This window comes from Micromys minutus, assembly GCF_963924665.1.
Source record: "Micromys minutus genome assembly, chromosome: 15".
NCBI classification, from domain to species: Eukaryota; Metazoa; Chordata; class Mammalia; order Rodentia; family Muridae; genus Micromys; species Micromys minutus.
Genome location: NC_137984.1, coordinates 53,045,304 through 53,065,048, shown reverse-complemented (window position 1 = coordinate 53,065,048; position 19,745 = coordinate 53,045,304). Strand labels below are relative to the sequence as shown.

Sequence of the window (19,745 nt, the reverse complement as noted above, 5' to 3'; positions counted from 1 at the left end):
GCAGTAAGAGCAATTAGGGGTTATGCCACTTTAGAACTGACCTAAAGAGATCAGCCAGTCCTTCATAGGTACTCATGAGACCAACTGCTTCTAAATGAAGTCGCTCTGCCTACTTTCATTGTGAACAGACAAATCGCTGTAGAAACTCGATGCTGGTGAGATTTTATGGTGATTTCAGCTAGTTTGCGAACTCGAAGGCATCTGGGCCTATAAGAGCCAAACACGTGGTTATTTTAGAATTTAACACAATTAGCTGCTCGGAGAGGTGCCATGACATTTGAGATGTCGTCACCTCCCAGCAGACTTAATGGGAACCATTTGGGCAGGTTGCTGACACCTGGAGGCTTTTACAGAACACCTTCATAAAAGCACTGCCCTGCAAAGTAAGAACACACCGAATGCACAGTGATTCAGCCTGGGATCACATAACAGATGGGGACAGACGGTGCACACTTTTTGAAGTAAGTGAGAGAGCTGAGCTAACAGCTCTAACCACATTTTACCAAGATGTATCTGACGACCATATAGTCAAAGAAACAGTCCATTTTTAAATGTTGTGAGTTACTCATGCCATCTGTATGAACGTTGTCACTCAGCTGGGGTCCACACTGCATCGAGATTTGGAAAACATCCAATCAATAAAATTGACTCAAGCAGTGTAGACAAATTTGTCACATAACCAAGCCTTGGCTGGGAAATGGCACCATCTCCATAATCTGCCTCAATGGACAGTTACAATTCTTTGTTGTGAAAGGGGTTAAATAGAACCAAAAATAAAAAGTAAAAACAAATGTGCTCATCTTTGTTTGATTTCTGAATTATCTTTATAAAGAAAATATATGAAATAAATGCTTCACAGACTAACCACTGTCTGGAGAATCTTGATGTTAGGTCTACAGAGAATTTGAAGACAACCCAGTATAGCAATGTTAAAAACATTACTGTTCGTGTGGGACACTGGAGACTAGTATGAGTTTATGAGCTATAGAAAAGCCATTCATTTATTTACTCCCTAAGTGGTTAAAATCAGAAGGCTGGGGCAACAATTGGAAAAGACTAACAGAGTCTACTCTTGAGAATAAGACAGGCTCTATCTGCATTCTTGATAGTGGAAGTTCAGCCTAAGTAAACAAATTAATAACACAATCAAGTTTATAACTAAGTACAAATATCTGAATATGTAGAAATCCATAAAGATTCAGTCAAGTTGCTCAAAAGGCTAGGAAACTATTATTTAGGAGACTGGTTTGTTGATAGGAGGAACACATGAAAATGAAGATCTTAGTTTATATATTTGCTAGAAAGACCATGGGAGCTAAGATTTCAAAAGTGAAAGAATGTGTTTACAATACAATCTTGGATACACTGAGTCATCCTTTTTTGCCGCTGCTTCAAAGCCAGAATGCTTAGGCAAAGTTCCCTCACCTGCCCCATGAGCCACTTGTCCAGAGCCCATTGCACTGTAGAGCTAATGCCTCTCCCCTTGAGCTACGCCTCACAAACTCATCGCTTGGAAGGGGTAAGGGAACCATCTCTGTACCCCATGGATTAGAGTCATTCTGTTAGAAGTTACTCCTTAAGCAGAGATTTTAGTTTTTAAGAAGGAGAGCTCACTAATCTCCCAGGCACCTACGTCATTTAAATTTAATCTCTATTACAAGAAGAAAGTATGAATGCACTTTGGAATCCTAAATTCCCTCTAGGTACATCATGATAGCTGTCGTTACTGACTGAGTTTATCATAGAAACAGGAAAGAGAGCAAATCACAGCCAATTAATATTAAGGTCAGCAGAAATCTAGTAAAAACATTAGATTTAAAACTGTAATGATGATTTTTTTTATCAATTTAATGTAAAGTATTTCTTCTAACTTGAATGGCAGAGTTTTCTATTCTCTATACAGTACTATGAATGAAATAGATTATTTTTTCTAAGATAAAGTTGAGTTATAAAAGGTATTATTATTATTTAATTGCAATTTATTGAATATATTTATCCAGTATATAAAAAACAAGGGGCCTGTGTACATATCCACACATATGCATATACATCGTCTCGCTGAAATTCTCCTCGTTCAGGAAAAAGGCCATTAATCCAAGAAGATGATTCCTATGATTTATTTTAATGCAATTTAAATTTTTCCCCAGCAAGTTGTTAATTTGTCTGGCAATTCACCCTTAAGGCAGCCCTGAGAGAGAGGTGTGCTGACTATGTAAGAGAGCCAACTGAAGCCTCTTATCAGATAATTTTCCCGTTTCTCCTGTCAGTGTTTTCTACTCCGTGTCTGCTATGCTGTGGCCTGTCTAAATCACCTGATGCTACATTCAGCACAAGAGGGCTGTGTCCAAGGCAATAAAGTCAACCCTTGTCCCACAGCCATTTCAATTCCGACACCTAACCAAAGAAACTCACTGAACAACGTAGGCAGTTCTTCCTGTTTATTGAATGGTTTGGCTAAGCTGCTAAGTGTCACAAAGGTAAGTTCAGGAAAGAGTAACATGGTGGCGTTTGAAACACAAGGTACAGCATTTTCCAAGGAAACTCAGCAGAAAGGCATGGAAGGTTTCCAAACTGGGTAGTTCAATAACACATTTTTTTAGTTCGCATCTCTACAGATTTCTGAAGATCACATCGAATGATGTATTTCTCAATATATTGCTGCTTAAACCATTTTTTAATGCCAAATGTGTTTTTTCCAAAGAGATCATACATCCAAGCAACTCCAACTGCAAATGGTATGCAACCTTTATAAAGAAAATCCAACTTTATAACATTCATAGTGTTTCAAAGAGTTCACAAGGGGGGAAAACAGGAACTAAGTTCCTTGTCTGGCAATGTGTAAAAACACCTCAAAGCATATCACAGTAAAATTAGCTTCCATATTCTTTGCCTATTAACCTTCGAATATTTACTACCCTGGCTTCAAAAATATTGTATGGCCATATATAATACAAACACCTAGTGATTCATGCTTCACTTATGCTACCTCAGAATTTATCCATCTTATTACAATAAGAAACTTTGTTAAAGACACCATATGTCATGCACCCTTAAAATTATACTGAAGGCCTTGGATTTTCCAGTTTTCTCTCCATGTGTTACAGGCAAAAAAAATTACAAATGTTTTTCGGCTGACAGTTTAATATGCTGTACCAGGCAATCATTATAATGAATTTGACATATCTCTGATTTTCACACTATTTTTCTGTGGGTTTGTTCAACCAAACACGGCTGTCACTAACATGCATAGTTAGAGGCGCTGGCAAGGCCAATGCGAATGGGCACAAATGCACTAATGTACAGACAGGAAACTTCAGTCAATAAGCAGTTTCAAGTGTGTGCACACTGATGTAGACACACTTACACACACAGTGAGTGTCTTCAAAACATTTTAACAGCTTATAAGCATAAAATGAACACACAGCGTGGCCTTACATGTTGTCTGGCTTCCTAACAAAACTTCAAATCAAATTTACTTTGACTTTTTCTTCTTTTATTTCCGCATAATACTCTACTGCCCACAAGTCTAGAAATCAGTTTGTTTAGTGAATATTGATTGATAATCACTGTAGTCATCAATATACACACAACTGGAAAATGTCATTGAATTTGATCAGATTACTGACTGGGCATCAAGAATTTACAATAAAAACATCAATGAGTATTTACATTTATCAATCAATGTAAGATTAAATTTACTTGGACTTCATTTTTGTTTGTCTGAATTTCAATTTGTCTCAGATAAATTAGTACATGTGTATAATTGGTATTTCTCTGAGCTAATTTAGCAAACTGATTTTGAACTTAAATACATGCCAACTAATACACACATTACAACTTTATCACATAAAGCTTTATATTTAATTCTACAGGAGCCAGTAACTTATAAGATCCTATCACAAATATCAACCTTTATTCTTCATGTTCTATATACACACAGATATTTATGTAAGCACACCTACATATACACTGAGTCCTGCAAATGCACATAATCACCTATACACCTGTATAGATATATGGCCACCATTAAAAAAAAAACCAGTAGTTCAGCAGGTAAAATATATGGATTTATCTTTTAGATTTATTCTTATATATTTTCATTCACAATTGCTTTTTTCTTTAAATGAGGCTTTTGGAATGCAGTGCCTTTAAGTGGAAACGAAAGTCCTGTCAGGCATGATGCAAGGAAGAGGAGGGCCAGCGCCCTTGCTGCTGAGTCCAGAGAGCACAGGCAGGCACCAGGGCTGTTCTGGGGGTTTGCAGGCTTTGGGATGGGATCTCGAAATGTTAAGGTGACCTCATATGTGCATTTCAGGCTTGTGTACAGATAGGTGGAGCTCAAACTTCTAGTTTAGGAACCTGTAAGGGCACAGACCTCCTGCTAAAATGACGAGTCAGCACAATGACTTTTCCACATGGCTTTTGCGCTCACGCAGAACACCACATTTTGTGCATCACTAGGGCTGTTTTGCTTATTAAATGCTGAAAGCAGGGGACTCTTTGTAACATCTTTCTTTCTAGGTATGTCTAAAAAAAATGTAACCACAAATGCAAAAGGCTGAAAAGGTCAGCACAGCACAGTCCACATTCAGGGGTTTATCATTAAGAGAAAAGTGTGTGGCTTTTGTTGGCTAGAGTTCTCTCCTCAGAAGGTCATTTTTAAAGTTCAGGGACCAATGATGTGAGAAGGATTCGAAAAGCAGCCACGTCTTAAGTGACTGTTAATTGCCCATTGGGTCTCTCTACCTGGTACGCTGCTTGGATGTTTAAATATTCTGCTTTTGGATAATAGAATTATTCCCTGCATAGAAAGGGATCTCAGAGGACTTTAGTTTCCAAAGTAAATGAGATATATGGCCCTTGAACAATCCTTTAATAAAAGTCGTATGTTCAAATGATGAAATGCCATGGAATAGCATCTCTCTGGAACTACTTGAATGGAAAGTTGGCCACAATACCTACTGGCAATTAGTCCGAGCCTACTCGATGCTGTGTCTAAACAAAGCCATGATCTTTATAGCAATTGGCAATATCTGCTACTTAACCAGAGCATATAGCATGTCTTGGGGTTCTCTAAGCACTGGTTGTCCATTAGATTGACTGCACAGTGGAGTTCATGGAATTTATGTTTTGTTCTGCACCATCTGACCCACTGCTTTCATTGCACTTTTGACAAGTTAGTCAAATCCATACTAATCGTTCATGGGCTGAGCTATATTAAGTAATGCATTTCACAAAGACATAACACGGCAACAGGCAGCGTCCTCACAGATGTTAACCGTTTCAGCTAAAGACAAGGCAGCCCTTTGATCTCAGCAGGAGTCTCTGTTCATGTCTATTGGAAACAGTTTTAAAATCCGAAGTCTGGAACAGGTATGACCATTCTCTGTCCTTTCAAGATGGAGGGATCAGTCTGCAGTTCTCAAATAACACGGCAAACAAGTGCCCTTTCCTCTCTGACAGGCACGGTAATGAGGTACTAATTATCGCTCGGCTAACTTTTCAAATGCTGGTTGGTTGCCTGGACGTCTTATTTTTCCTCTCGGTTGGAATATTTTATTCACTTGTCAAGTGAGATGCTAGCATAGGTAACTGTAAACCAGATGGGAAAATTTGCTAGTTGAACAGTCTACTGAGAGAAATAAATCAATAACATTTGAGACCGTATGACAAGGCGACTCCTCTCCATCTTGAATCGGGCATTCTCAAAACGTTTTCAAGCGAAATTTGAAAGAAATCTCAAGTAAAAGGCTCCAAATGGCACCATACATTTTAAATCTGTCACCCTACTGAGATATGTCAAGCCTGGAGAATATAAAATTCATGCTTTGTAAGTCTTAAATTGTTAGTGTTTGGGCTAGTAAAAAGAAACGGTCACGGGTATGGTCTAAATACAAGACAGCGTACACATTGATTTCTACCATCTAGGTTTAAAAAGAACTGTTTTACATTTAAGCAAAGCTGACTTACACTTTTGAAAACAGAGGACTAGAAGAGGAGAATTAGTAGATTAATGTTTTAACAGTGGGTTATAATCATAGACACACTTGTTTGACACAAAAGGAGTTTTGCACATGAAGGTATCCCAAACAATTCAGGATGGTCAGAGCAGAGTTTAGCTATCTGGAGGCCCAATGTGCAAGCTCTGTTTGGAAGTATTTTAAATCTCGAGTTTATTTTTTGAAAAACAGCACAAGTCCCATTTTTTTCTTTCTGTCAAAAAACTTTACACACTTGAAAAAAATATAAACACTGTTGCAGTTGTAGGGAAGCATTATAAAATTAATAATAATGCCAAGTTATTTATGTTTCCGTGTAGGTGATACTATTTTTATAAAAATCTGGAAAAATAAAATCCATGTGACAACAACAAAATCGAAAAAGACCAGAGAATGTTCTTACCGCTTAATGTTGGTCTTTGTGAGATGTCTCTTACAGGAGTTCCTTGACTCCCTTTCTTATTCAATTAAAAAATTTTGAAAAAGTTTTATATTATTTTGCAACAAAATAACTAATCAACTGTCTGAATTTTTAAAGTTTTAAGCTAAAAAGGTAAAAAAATTATCTTTTAGAATAACAATGTTACTTTATTGAATTTTCCTTATAGTAAGCACGGAAAAAATGTATTTATGTATCTACTTACTGATTAAAAAGAAGACTCGTTTATAGAAAATGGTGGCTCCATAATGCTGGATCGTTAGGGTGGTTCTTTTACTTAATACTAGAATCATATATGAAATTTATCTGGAACCAGACCTTAGTCATAAAATCCTCAGTGATGAACAAACATTGTATTCAAACTCTCCTCAGTTATACCAAATGGAGGAGATACTCGTGTTTTTTTTTTTCTTTCAAAGAATACCTCGAGTAGAAAATATCTGCCCACTAGCTTTTGTATAACTTAATTACTTATGCAAAACTCTTTTGTGTATTTTGCTGTTAGATGCTTGCTTAGGAAATGGGAAGCCTTGACCCCATCACAAACCATACACATCGCTCCATTGTGTCTTTTACACTGAGTCTCCTACTGAGTCCAAATCATCCGACGAGAGGGGGCGGTACAGGTCCTGTAAGATGAAGGGCAGGACAGATTCGTTTACTTTCCTTTCTTGGCTTCCCTGCTCCTTTCTGTGGAGCAACTTGGAAAGGGATGGGTCCTTGGCTCCTAACACCATTACAGCTACTCAGGCAACGCGATAATTTCATTTTATCAGCAAGAAAATGTGTCTTGAGCTACCACGGGCTCCTACCTTCCTTCAAGTCCAGTTAAGTTATGGCCCCCGCTGCCTGCCAAGATCACCTTCTAGTCAGTGTCTAGGCAATTCTTCCATGTACATTTTCATCCCATTCTGGGGAGAAGAATGTGCTTACCTCACAAAATAATTTGTCAGATGCAGCGGCTGGCATCCAGGATTTTCAGGACAGTAACTCCAGTGTGCAGCTGCACACTGCAGAAACCCAGCACACGATGCCTTTTCACAGTATAATGCTTGGCTGACTGGAAGAATTCTCAGTTCCCCATGTCCACAGCCTATCCCAAATCTCACTCTAGTTTTCAACCCCTTACCCATCTTTTCCCTTCTTCCTGCCTCCCTGTCTGCTACTATATCTCAGTGTTGGTAGCCAAGCAAGCTGCTCAGTTCCACCCAGTGTCTACAGTCAGCGTGCTTTCAGTTTTGTGCCACCCACTCCTATGTCATCTGAGGGCTCAGTTAATCAGTCAGTGGTGTGGGTGTAAGGGGAGCTTCATTCAACCTACTCAATACAACACATTTATTTTCATGATGTTTTAAGATATGGACCTCAAAAATGGTTTATGGATAGGAAAAGAGCCTCAAAAATTGACTTCTGAGGCCAAGAAGGTGCTTCTTAAAGCCACTTAATCATCCTTTGAATAAGTAGGGAAGCTACTTTGTCGCTGTCTCCAGTGTGTTTATGAAGAGATCTGACATCAGACTTGTCTCTCATATGACTTTTCTAAAATGTCAAAGGAAGTAATTTAGAAACTTGATCTTAAGGGAAGGAAAACAACTTATTAAGTCAGTTAACATAAGAAAAATACAGATTTTTTTCCTTGTAAAGAAATCAGTTATATACTTTAATACTCCATTTAAAAAATAGCTTCTCTTCCTGTATTTTAAGGGGAGTGTGTGTGTATGTGTGTGTGTGCGTGTGTGTGTGTGTGTGTGTGTGTGAGTGTATGTGTTTGCCAACTCATTTTCTGGGTATGTTACTAGGCAACACAGAAAGAAAAAATAGAAGTGGCTACTGTTTTCTAATTTGCAATAAAAGGAATTAATTATTTCTTTGAAGTGTCTTCTTTTAGCATATGCCATCTTTCCCTTATTTCAGTATTTCCTGCACAGAAGTATAGCCAACCGTTTGAAAAGAATATTAACCAAATTTGAAACAGGAACAAGTTTTAGGGGTATTCTGGTCCTATTTTAACAGGGAGGGGTTATTTGGTGCAGTTGTCTACACAAAAAGATGAAAGCTGCCTCAGTGGAACAGCTGGGAATGCCTCTATGCTACATAAATTGAGGGTGTTCATAAATTCAACGGCTCGAGAACAGAATCTTTGAATACATGCAGCCAAACGCAAAAGCCTGGAAACTAAACAGTCTTTGAATGCATTCAGTATCCTGCGGTACAGCATGTGTTTAATAAATGTTTTCAGATGGTGTTAAACTCTTTGTCCCTCTAAAAGTAAATGAGGAAAAAATTCATCCCTCTGTGATAGTGCTGTACCGGTGGCCTAAATGGCAAGATGAAAAAATCTGTCGGCGAGCCATACCTGTTAATCATTCCAGAAGGGCTAAAATGTGGTAATTATGTAAGTCAGTGACTTCAAAGCTGGATAAAATTTGTCTGCCTCAGTTTAACAAAAAATTTCACTGAAGCTGAGAAGAAAGGGATGCAAATTCTAGCTTCGTTCTGCTAATAAGGGACCACTGAGAAAAACTGTATTCTCCTGGATGGAGGGGTCCCCACCAGAACCTACTAGAGAGACAGCCTGGCAGGCAGTCTCAGTCGTTCTAAATTTAGTCTCAGCAACTAAACCTGAGATATTACGATAAAGCCTGAGACTGGGCTCGGTGATCTAAAGGCATTTTTATTTCTGTTCTAGCTCTGAAGCACATATACACTTGGAGAGAAAACCTGTTCCTGCTCCGTCTCTGGCTGTTCTAGAGGAGAGCCTTGCTGGCTAGGATTTGTGAGTACCGGATCCCAGCTCTTCCCTCACCTCAGGATAATTCTTTAAGAGAGTGAATGAATGTGGCCATTTTTGTAGTTCACTGATGATTCCTAAAACCACTGAAGCCAGGCTTCTCTAATAGAACATGGCCCCACATTGAACAGAGAAGCAGATTCAAAACTATGGGCTTTAAGAGACTGAACAAGCTCAACTCAATGCTAGGCAAGAAAAAAAAAATCAGAGAAAGATATTTGGGGCAAGAGGTTCAAAGTGACTGCAGACTGACTGATTTCTTGTTGGCCCCCACATAAAAATGGATGATGGTTTGGTAGCCTGGAGATCCAGCCTGAGAGAGGAAGTGTGACCCAGAGGGACTTTCCTATGTGATGAGCTTTAAATTCATCATTTTTTTAGAAGTGTCATCTAAATGCATAATAAAAAATTAAACTTAGACATTCTGATATTTAAATGCAATCGCCTCTGAGAAGCCCCTGTTTATTGAATTATTCAGTAGGCACCATCATATAAATCAGTTAAGTAAACACAATCCTCTCTGACATCAGGACCATGAAGGAGCATCTCCTTTTTCCCAGCATGTCCTTTCCTTTTTCCCATCCCCAGTTCTCCCCTTCTGGCCTTAGTATACCTGGAACGGATGAGCCGTAAAGGGAGTGAGAGGGTTTAAGTAGCTTTTTCATTCCCGATGAAGAGCTAACATCCTCCCACCCCCACCCCAGCGCCTTGCTTAGCTTTGGAGAAGTTGACACCATTTCCAGTAACTTTTACACATCTGTCTCCAAGCTCAGCGGATTTCTCTGCTATTATACAAGAGGCCCAAAATAAATGTAAGAGAATGTGCTCGGTGTGGGTCCATTGACAAAACTGGTGTCTATGTTCCCATGGCCGGCGGCAAGGGCTGTCCGTCTGCTGTGGACCACCCTGCTTACCCCAGCCCCTTCCACCAGGATGCTACTTCCTTAAGAGACTGGCGTGGCTATGTCTAAAAAAGCCAACCACGACTAAGGACCCTTGCATACATAACAACGTATGTGTATCATGAACAAACAAGAGGGTATTTAAAACCAAAGCAACAGTTGCATATTCTATTCAGAATCAAGTCTGGGCAAATTTGTGGATATTTAGCCATAGCAATGGTGAGTGAGCCGCAGCTGGTCACCTTTGCCCTAGCTCGGTCACTCCCCAGAGGAGCGGTGCTTTTTGCTGACACCCATGCCACTGTGCAACAAAACCCAGACAGACTGTAAGTAGATGGCTTGCTTGTGTCCTTACCCTCTGCTTCCGCAGGCTTCCTGGGCTGGTGGGTGACGGACTTGGTGACTTGCCTGAGCGTGGAGTGGAAAGCTGACTGCCAGGGGTCCCATTAACTAGAAGTAAAAGAAATCGCACACAGAGAAAAATAGCACATTAAAGAATTTTCATAGCAACTCACAACTCATCTTCTCAAGGAAATAGTCAGAGAAGGAACGTCAGCTAAAAATTAGAGCCATTGTGTGACTCACAAAGAAAAGCCTTAGGGAATAACCATCTTCAGAGACTGATCTGTTAATCTTGTGTTTAATACAACCTCAGGTTATATATTTTTAAAAAATGTACAGCGCACAAGTTTCTTTTGATGGCTTTATTTAAGCCAAGAGAGATTTTCATGAGTACGTTCAAGGCTTTGAGACGTGTGTGTGTGTGTGTGTGTGTGTGTGTGTGTGTATCTGTGTCTTTAGTTTAGTTACCCAGTGGGAGAAAATGTTGAAATCACTCACAGGTGGCATTCCCAGAGACTTGAAAAAAAAAAGAACCATTGTGTTTTTATAATTTAATAACTCACTTTTAGAAATGTCTATATTCATTTATATCCTGTCTATCCCCCCAGCCTGATTCTGATGTGTCTGCCTCAAAACAGGACAAAATAATTGCCCACAGATGCTGAGAAACACCACACAGTTTGTCTTTGTTGCTATTGAACTGATAAAAAAAAGCTGCCAACAGGTCTCAACTCTGGAATTCTACCCAAGACTTAAGTTGTGGAAAACGTTGTCAGCAAGCTTAGATAAAGCACGGAACCGGGCTATCTTTTTCACTAGCTAGCGCCACCTCTGAGAACACATACCCTCCCCCCCCCAGACAGGACTGTATACAGATATCAAAGGCTGCCACTCTAACTTGGCAGCCTTGGAGACACACAGGGAGAGAAGACTCAGACAGGAGACGCACACATTCTAGAAGGTGCCCTGGGGGAGAGACGGCAGTGCATCCCACTTACCTTCTATGAGTTCTAACATGGACACAGTCTTAGTGTTTGACCTGACAATAGCCAAGAGCCAGAGCCTCTTCTCAGCACCAAGCCCAGCACCCGCAGACTGGGAAGCAGTTGGATTAGCTAGGGATGGCTAAAGCTGCTCAGGGAGCGGGCTGAATGAGATGCAGGATTCATCAGCAGATGCCTTTTCCTGCGTAAGGCTGACGTCTTCCCAGAGGCAGTGGGAGGTGCGGGTTCTGTCTTAGGCTACATCAAAGGTGTCAATTAAGCCTCATGCCAACGCGTTGCCACCACAACCCCCAGCAGACACACACTCACTCCTCACTCCGGAAGCCCCAGCCTGTTCAGTCCTTTGCACTGAATCATAATGGAGCGCCTCTGGGGGCAGGCGACTCAGTGACTCACACAAGAATCAAAATGACAATAACTCTTCCAAAGCCTGGCAAGTTTCAGGTGATAGGGACACTCAAAAGTCTTGTTGATTTTTTTTTTTCAAACACTGAGTTCTCATAAAACCTTAAGGAGTCAAGGGGAGGGGGAAGCTCCTTGGCACCTTTTGTCTCTACTTTAAAATGCCACATACTATATTAACTGGTAGTTTTTTTGCCTTTGAAATATACTGATAACTGTTTCTTTAAAGCCTTTGGAGGGTTGTTCCCTGATGTATTTGCATGGCACAACAGCAAGCTGTGTTCTAATTTGCTTGTGTGCTACTGAGCAGTCTTTATTGGATGAGTCTCACGTGCTTGGCTGGACTCCCCAGCCAGTGGTCTCTAAGGGAGATTCCAGCCCTGTGTAGATGCAGAATCCTACCAAGGCAAGAGTTGCTGCACCTGGTGCTTAGTTGGAGGGTTCTTTTTATTAAATTAACATCAAAGTATCCAATTTGACTCTACAGCTAACTGGGGGTGTAACTCAAACTTGGAGGGAGGGGACACATGCCAGCGCACACTCTCTGAGCAAACTCAGCAGCTTCTGCTCAGCAAGTGTGTATTATGTCCTGTGCACCAGTCAATGCGTTTGGACCTTGACTCATGATGATTTTGTGACATGGGCAGTATTCCCATTTCACAGATTGAGAAATTGAGTCAGAGACAATGAGCAATTTGAGAAGTAAAGTGTGAGATCTAAACCACACAATCTACAACCTACAGATACACTTACCGTCCCTCACTGCTGCTGACTTTCAGGCTATAGGAAAATCAGAAAGCCAATCATTACAGGGAAATGCTCTGAGAGGGGAAGTTATTGGAATTCCTAACTAATGGGGTCAAGGTTGGCCTATAGCCCATGGAGAAGGCAGTGGGAAAGGGGTAAACTGTATAAGATGAGGAAGACACAGCAGGGAAATGAGTGCTTGTTCACAGGACCCCCGTGTCAGAGAGAGTCATGGTGGGGGACCTAGAGAAGGCAGGTCGGAGCAGGAGAAGGAACCACATTATGAACACAGGTGAAGGACTCAGCAGGGACCACAGACCATGATGGGTGTTGAAAGCCATGGTAGAGGGTTTGGTTTATATTCAGAGGACAATGAGAATGATTTTAAAGGGAGCCAAGGGTCCAGACTACATTTTAGAAAGCTCTCAAGATCTCTCATATGGTCAAGAATAGATTTGAGGGGGGAACTTCAACAGGCATGAGGCCCTCCCCTACATCAATGTCAATGCAGGGCCAGCAAGACAGCTCAGCCAGTACAGTCATTTGCCACCAATCTGAGGACCCGAATTCAATCCACCTTTTCTTTCAACATTTCAAACAGAAGATTCTACATTTTCTTATTGATTGGAACCACAAATTCAGGGTTTCATATCAAACAATAAGCACACATGGTACATGATAAAATCTCATTCCCACAGGAAACATTATTGAATATGAAAGTTCCTAAAACATCCTAGATTTGGGGAACTGTTGACTAGTTCATTGATTTTAAATGACCCTATATTCTGTGTGCACTAATGAAGACCATAAACATATATACATACATACACATACACATACATATGCATGTATATGGACTTAAGGAGTTTCCTCTCCTTCCAGTCGGATGCCTGGGCCTCCCAGATGCCAGGCACTATGCAAACATCCCCCCCCCCGTGTGAAGCTAGAAATGCTATTAGATAGATCTCAAAGTGAGACTGAGAGATCAAGTGCTTCTCATTTTCACTGAGTGAATATTTCACTGTGTCCCTGACATGATCAGGTACCATGTTTAAAGGAAGAAAGAAGAAAGTGGACCATGAAAGGATTGTGGGGAATGGATCCTAGAGAGAGAGAGCTTAAAGTGAGGAAGGATTTGACAGTGCTTGCAGGGAGGGATAAACATCACTAAGAAGTGTGAAAAAAGTCACATGGAGACCTATTTTATAAGTTAATTAAAATATAATTTTAAAACGCTAGGATAAAAAGGTCACGGCAGGGGATAATGCTCCTTCCAGAAGCTACAGAAATGATCATGCTGATATAGAGTCTTCCCCAGGAGCTGTTGGTTAAGAAAGTGCCACCAAAGCCCAGAAGGAATCCAGCTTACTGCCATTGACCTGGTTGTCCACCAGAACCTAATGGTAAGCCCTGTTGCTGATGCCACATACTACACTGAATGCAGCTAAACCAGTCTGCAAACCACCACCTGGTGCCGGCTGCGGTCTGAATGTGAGTGGCTCCCATAGGCTTACATAGCCAGACATTTGGTTCCAGGTTGATAAACTGTTAAGGATCAGGTGGTGTGGCTTTGTTAGAAGAGGTTTGTCTCTGGGTTTGGGCTTTGGGGTTTCAGAAGCCACCACAGGCCTGGTCTTCCCACTTCTGCCACTATTTTTCTAATGACATCTATGATTTCAACTACTGCTCCAGTGCCATGCCTGCCTGTCTATTGCCATGCTTCTTGCCATGATGCTTGTGGACTAACCGTGTAAAACAATAAGCAAGGCCCCCAATTAAGTGCTTTCTCTCTAACTTGCACTGGCCACTGTGTCTTTTCCCAGCAACAAGAAAGTACCTGCAACACTGGCTTTCATAGTGCGGGAAGGGGCTGCTCAGGCTGCTGGGGAGAAAAGTTATCACCCAGCTGTGAAACTTTAGAGCTGCAATAAGATCAGTCCTGGAAGGATGTGCCTACGGTGTCACACTGGCATGCATGTATAGTTGATAACCAACTACTACTTTAATGGGATCAGAGGCCTTACCTCAGGAAGGAACTCATGCCTGATACTCTTAACCTGGTCAAGAGCTGATGGCCAAGATGCAGAGAACCCACTACTATAATTTTGCTACATAAACACATGATCAAACTGTATTTGAAGTACAAATGTTTATATTCATAGATTGGCAGTACTATTGGTCTTACTCAGAGAAACTTATTTCAGCTGGTAGCAGTGCAGAGACTCATAACTGGTTAAAAGGCCAAGCCTTAGGAACATCCTGGAAGAGGAGATACGTGGGAAATGGGATGGAGAGCCAAGAAGAACATCTTTTGGACATGACATGGCCATTATTTCCATGAACTCATGCAAGCTGTTGTTTTCCAGTCAAAACATGCACAAGATTGTACCCATCAATATTCCATCATGAAAGAGGTCCCAGCTTTCTAGAGGGTCTACTGACAGGTAATGGTTGCTAGGGAAAAGGGTGTGACTTTCTTTACTCACATAGTCATGGATAAAGTTTCTGTGCTCCAGGAAATAGCCTCCCACCCGCACCCATGCAAGCACCTCTAATTAATGTAATGGGTCACATATACATAAAAATGTATGAAAGTAGGTGGGACATACTGGGAAGAGAAAAGGTTTGAGCAGAGAGTGATGGGTGAAAAAACGACTATAGTTCGTCACATATAAACATGAAACTGTTAAAGACTAAAATAAATAAACAGATAAAATGTTTGGAAAGTTGGGTATGGTGGCAGAAGCCTATTAACATTTGCAGTCATGAAATGTATACAGGGGGATAGTATTTGATCCAGGCCAGGATGCACATTCAAATCAAGGGACCCTGGGTCATAGAAGAAGATCCAGGAGAGGCAGAAGGGCATCCGGTATCATCGAGAATCACTACATGCTAGAGTTTGCATATCACTAGCCATTAAAGTGAGAGTCTGAGAGGGGGAAAAAGCACATCACTTCTGCTGAAGTAAGGGCTCTTCTAAGAAGGGGGGGTCCAGGGGGATGACTGAGAAATGCCTTCAGGAAGTGACTAAGGGTATCTGTGTCTCTCTGGGAGAAGCAGACTTGCCTGTGACAATTTTAAAATACAAAGGTCTCTTGAAATAACATCCATGGTTAGATGCTCCTCATCTTACTCCAGACGGTTCTTTGTAACAGAATCAGAATGCACATGGACTTCTGTCCTTTTCTGTTCTGGAAACAAAGACCTAAATTCTGCTGTAAAGGGTAGACACAAAGAGAGGAAGGAAGGAGACCCAATGGGTGCTCTACAATGTAAGAGATGTTAAAAGAAGCTATACACCAAACGTGCTTCAGAATGATGACCACCTCAGCTGGAGGCCCCCACCCCTTGCTTGCTAAAATAACTACTCAGGAGCAAACAGCTGCCACAATTCCTCACGGCTTTCTGCACATTTGAAGATGTTTATGGTACAAAAGGCAAAGTACCTCAGCTCCATTTGACCCTCAGGACTTTTGTGGGAGAAAAAAAAAAAAGATTTATCAAGACACTTGCATTTGCAAATTCTGTCTTACCTTCTAACAAAAAGTCAATTAGAAAGTTTTATCAACATTTTACCAGAGTATACACACACACACACACACACACACACACACACACACACACACACACACACACAAATATATTATTTAAAAGAGAGAAAAGAAAAAAAAAACTAGGAAAATGTTTAGGAATGAGATCATATATATTACAATTTCATGAATTATAATGAAAAAATTAAATTATTACTATTACTTTGGTTTTTGGAGACAAGGTCTTGCTAAGTATCTCAGGCTGTACTGGAATGTAAACTTAGGTTTGCATTTCAAACTGTTGAGGGCTAAGGGGACAACATGAGTCTCCATGCCTAGCTTGCACAATAGGATTTTTAAAGTAAAAATAAATGTCCAAGTGACAGCTTCAGTGGTCAGTGTTTCCTCTACCCTGAGTACTGCATGTACAAGTGCCAAGCTGTTTGCTATGATGGAAAGTTCTGATTTGTCCCTTTTTGCATTTTTAATTAAATTGATTTTTAATTAAGTGCTGCACGACCACCTTTTGGAATGAAATCTACTTGCCCTTTCCCTGTCATTCCTTTCCCTGTCATTGTCTAACATGCAAGGTTTGTTTAATTTTGGCACCGAAAGGTCTCGGACCAGCAAAGAAAGCAGAGGCAAATGCATGCATGTCTGTAGGCTGCAGGGTAGCTGGACAGTGAGGCTGTAGATCATAGACTGTCTCTGATTTCCTGGACACAGAGGAGACTGCTAAGGCACAGACCTTCTTTCTGAGCCCTGTGTCCATGGCTAGGCACATTATCAGAATGATGTAGGTAGAAGACGAATAACAAAACCAACACACCTATGTTCACTTGGTCTGTGACAAAGGAGTGAAAAACATTTAATGGAAAAAGGACAGCCTCTTCAACGAATGATGTTGGTTCAACTGGCAGTCAGCATGCAGAAGAATGCAAATTGATTCTTTGTTATCTTCTTGTACAAAGCTCAAGTGCAAGTGGTTCAAAGATCTCCACATAAAACCAGGTACACTGAAACTAATAGAACAGAAAGTGGGGAAGAGCTTAGAGCACATAGGCACAGGAGAACATTTCCTGAACAGAACACCAATGTCCTATGCTCTAAGATCAAGAATTAACAAATGGGACATCATGAAATTGCAAAGTTTCTGTAAGGCTGAGGACACTGTCAAGAAGACAAAATGACAGCCAACAGACTGGGAAAGAATCTTTACCAATCCCACATCTGATAGAGGGCTAATATCCAATATATACAAAGAACTCAAGAAATTAGACTCCAGAGAATCAAACAATCCTATTAAAAATGGGATACAGAGCTAAACAAAGAATTCTCAACTGAGGAATACCGAATGGTCAAGAAGCACCTAAAGAAATGCTCAACATTCCTAATCATCAGGGAAATACAAATCAAAACAACTCTGACATTCTACCTCATATCGGTCAGAATGGCTAAGATTAAAAACTCAGATGACAGCAGATGCTGGCAAGGATTTGAAGGAAGAGGAACACTCCTCTATTATTGGTGGGATTGCAAGTTGGTACAGCCACTCTGGAAATCAGGCTGGCAGTTTCTCAGAAAATAGGACATAGTATTACCTGAAGACCCAGCCATTTTACTCTTGGGCATATACCCAAAAGACACTCCAACATATAACAACGTTCCACCATGTTCATAGCAGCCTTATTTATAATAGCCAGAACCTGGAAAGAATACAGATGTCCTTCAACAGAGGAATGGTACATTTACACAATGGAGTAATACTCAGCTATTAGAAACAATGACTTTATGAAATTCCTAGTCAAATTGGTGGAACTAGAAACTATCATCCTGATTGAGGTAACCCAGTCACAAAAGAACAAACATGGTATCCACTCACTGATAAGCTGATACTAGCCCTAGAAAGTTCTGAATACCCAATACCCAAGAAGCAATTCACAGACCTTATGAAACTCAAAAAGAAGAAAGGACAGAATGTTGATGCCTCAGTCATTCTTAGAAGATAGAACAAAACACTCATGGGAGAAAATACAACGTCAAATAGAGGATCAGGGATCGGAAAAAAAAGATTATTCAAAGACTGCCTCACCTGGGAATCCATCCCATATGCAGCCACCAAACCCAAGCACTATTGCTGATGCCAAAAAATACTTACTGGCAGAAACCAGATATGGATGCCTCTTCAGGGGCTCTGCCAGAGTCATATAAATACAGCTGAGCATGCTTGCAGCTAACCATTGGACTGAACATGGGGACCCCAATAAATGTGCTAAAGAAAACACTGAGGAGTTGAAAGGGGTTGCAGTCCCATGGGAAGAACAACATTATCAACAAACAAGCCCTCCACAACTCCCATGAACTAAAACACCAACCATTGAGCACACATGGAGAGACCCATGGCTCCAGTTGCACATGTAGCAGAAGATAGCATTGTCTGGCATCAGTGTGAGAAGAGGCCTTTGGACCAGGGAGGGAAGTTTTCCCCAATGTAGGGGAATGCCAAGGGACCAAGGTAGAGAGGGTGATTGGGAGAGGGAAAACATGGAGACAAATAGAGGGGGAGGGGCATAGGAGAGGGTGGGAAGGGGATAACATTTGAAATGTAAATACAGAGAGTATCTACATTCCTTGGAGCCAGGCCAAGGAACCTAGCCATAAAATCATGGAGAACACTTCCAGGCAAGACCCCACAGCCTGTTTGAACTTCCTAGTTGTGTCCCCACTTTGGTGGCCCTATGGACTCTTGCATTGTAGCTATCAATGAAGTATCTCTGTCTCTCCCTCTACCTCCATTATCTTGCCTTTGCGGCTATTGATTCTCATGGCTTTCTGGATTCCTCTGATTTCATTTCTGCAGATCTCTGGACGGGGCAGAGAAATCCTACATTTGTATTGTATAAAATGTTGTTCTCTGCCAGGGTCTGTGCTGTCAGCTCACATCTTCTCACTGAAACAGTCACTTATGTTTCCTGACATTTCTATTGCACCACAGGTTTCTCATTTCTCAAGCCTAAAGGAGAAACTGCCCCCACTGCTGCCCCGGGCAAACGGAATCTGTCTCTGTTGCTCTCTCATCCTGACATCTGGCCAAACCCTTGGATGTTTTCCTCCATTTCCAACAAGGTTTCAGTTCTCTTTCTGCTATTATCTTTCCAGGGGGACGACAGGAGCCTCCAGGGCCTCCCTCCCCTCACATAGAGTTGTTCTGTCTAGGATGGTACTGTTGCAGAGACTCAGCTGTAGCCTTTGACAACCCTTCTAAAGTCCTCTTTCACCTCCCAACACCTTCAACAGCAAACATGCCTCCATGGCCTTATGCAATATGACATGTAATTCTGCTACGTCATGTTTTCCTGACATTTCCAGAATACCATGTCAGAGATTCATTGTGTAGCCCAGGATCACTTCAAACTCATACTCCTTCAGCCTTTTGAGTGTTGGGATTATAGGCATGTTCCACCAAGCCCAGTTCTTTATACTTTCTTGCTTTATGCCTTCATTTAAATTGGAGAAAGTATCCTCATGGTCCTCGATAGTATGCTAGCAAGATTCTTCCAGGCCCAATTTATAAATCTAGTCTCCT

The 19,745-nt window shown here is 41.0% G+C and overlaps 1 protein-coding gene across 7 annotated transcripts in view; it reads right to left on the bottom strand.

Annotated features, from left to right (window-relative positions):
• DCLK1 (doublecortin like kinase 1) overlaps positions 1–19,745 on the bottom strand; it is a gene marked incomplete at both ends in the record, with an annotated part of 262,378 nt that overhangs the window by 58,837 nt on the left and 183,796 nt on the right. For 6 of the 7 annotated variants that reach the window (XM_080929185.1, XM_080929186.1, XM_080929187.1 and 3 more), the window contains one exon: positions 10,487–10,581. In XM_080929185.1, the coding sequence (XP_080785311.1) occupies positions 10,487–10,581 (95 nt within the window). Of the gene's footprint in view, positions 1–6,930; positions 7,068–10,486; positions 10,582–19,745 lie in introns of those variants that run through there. The other variant, XM_080929190.1, reaches the window with a different exon arrangement.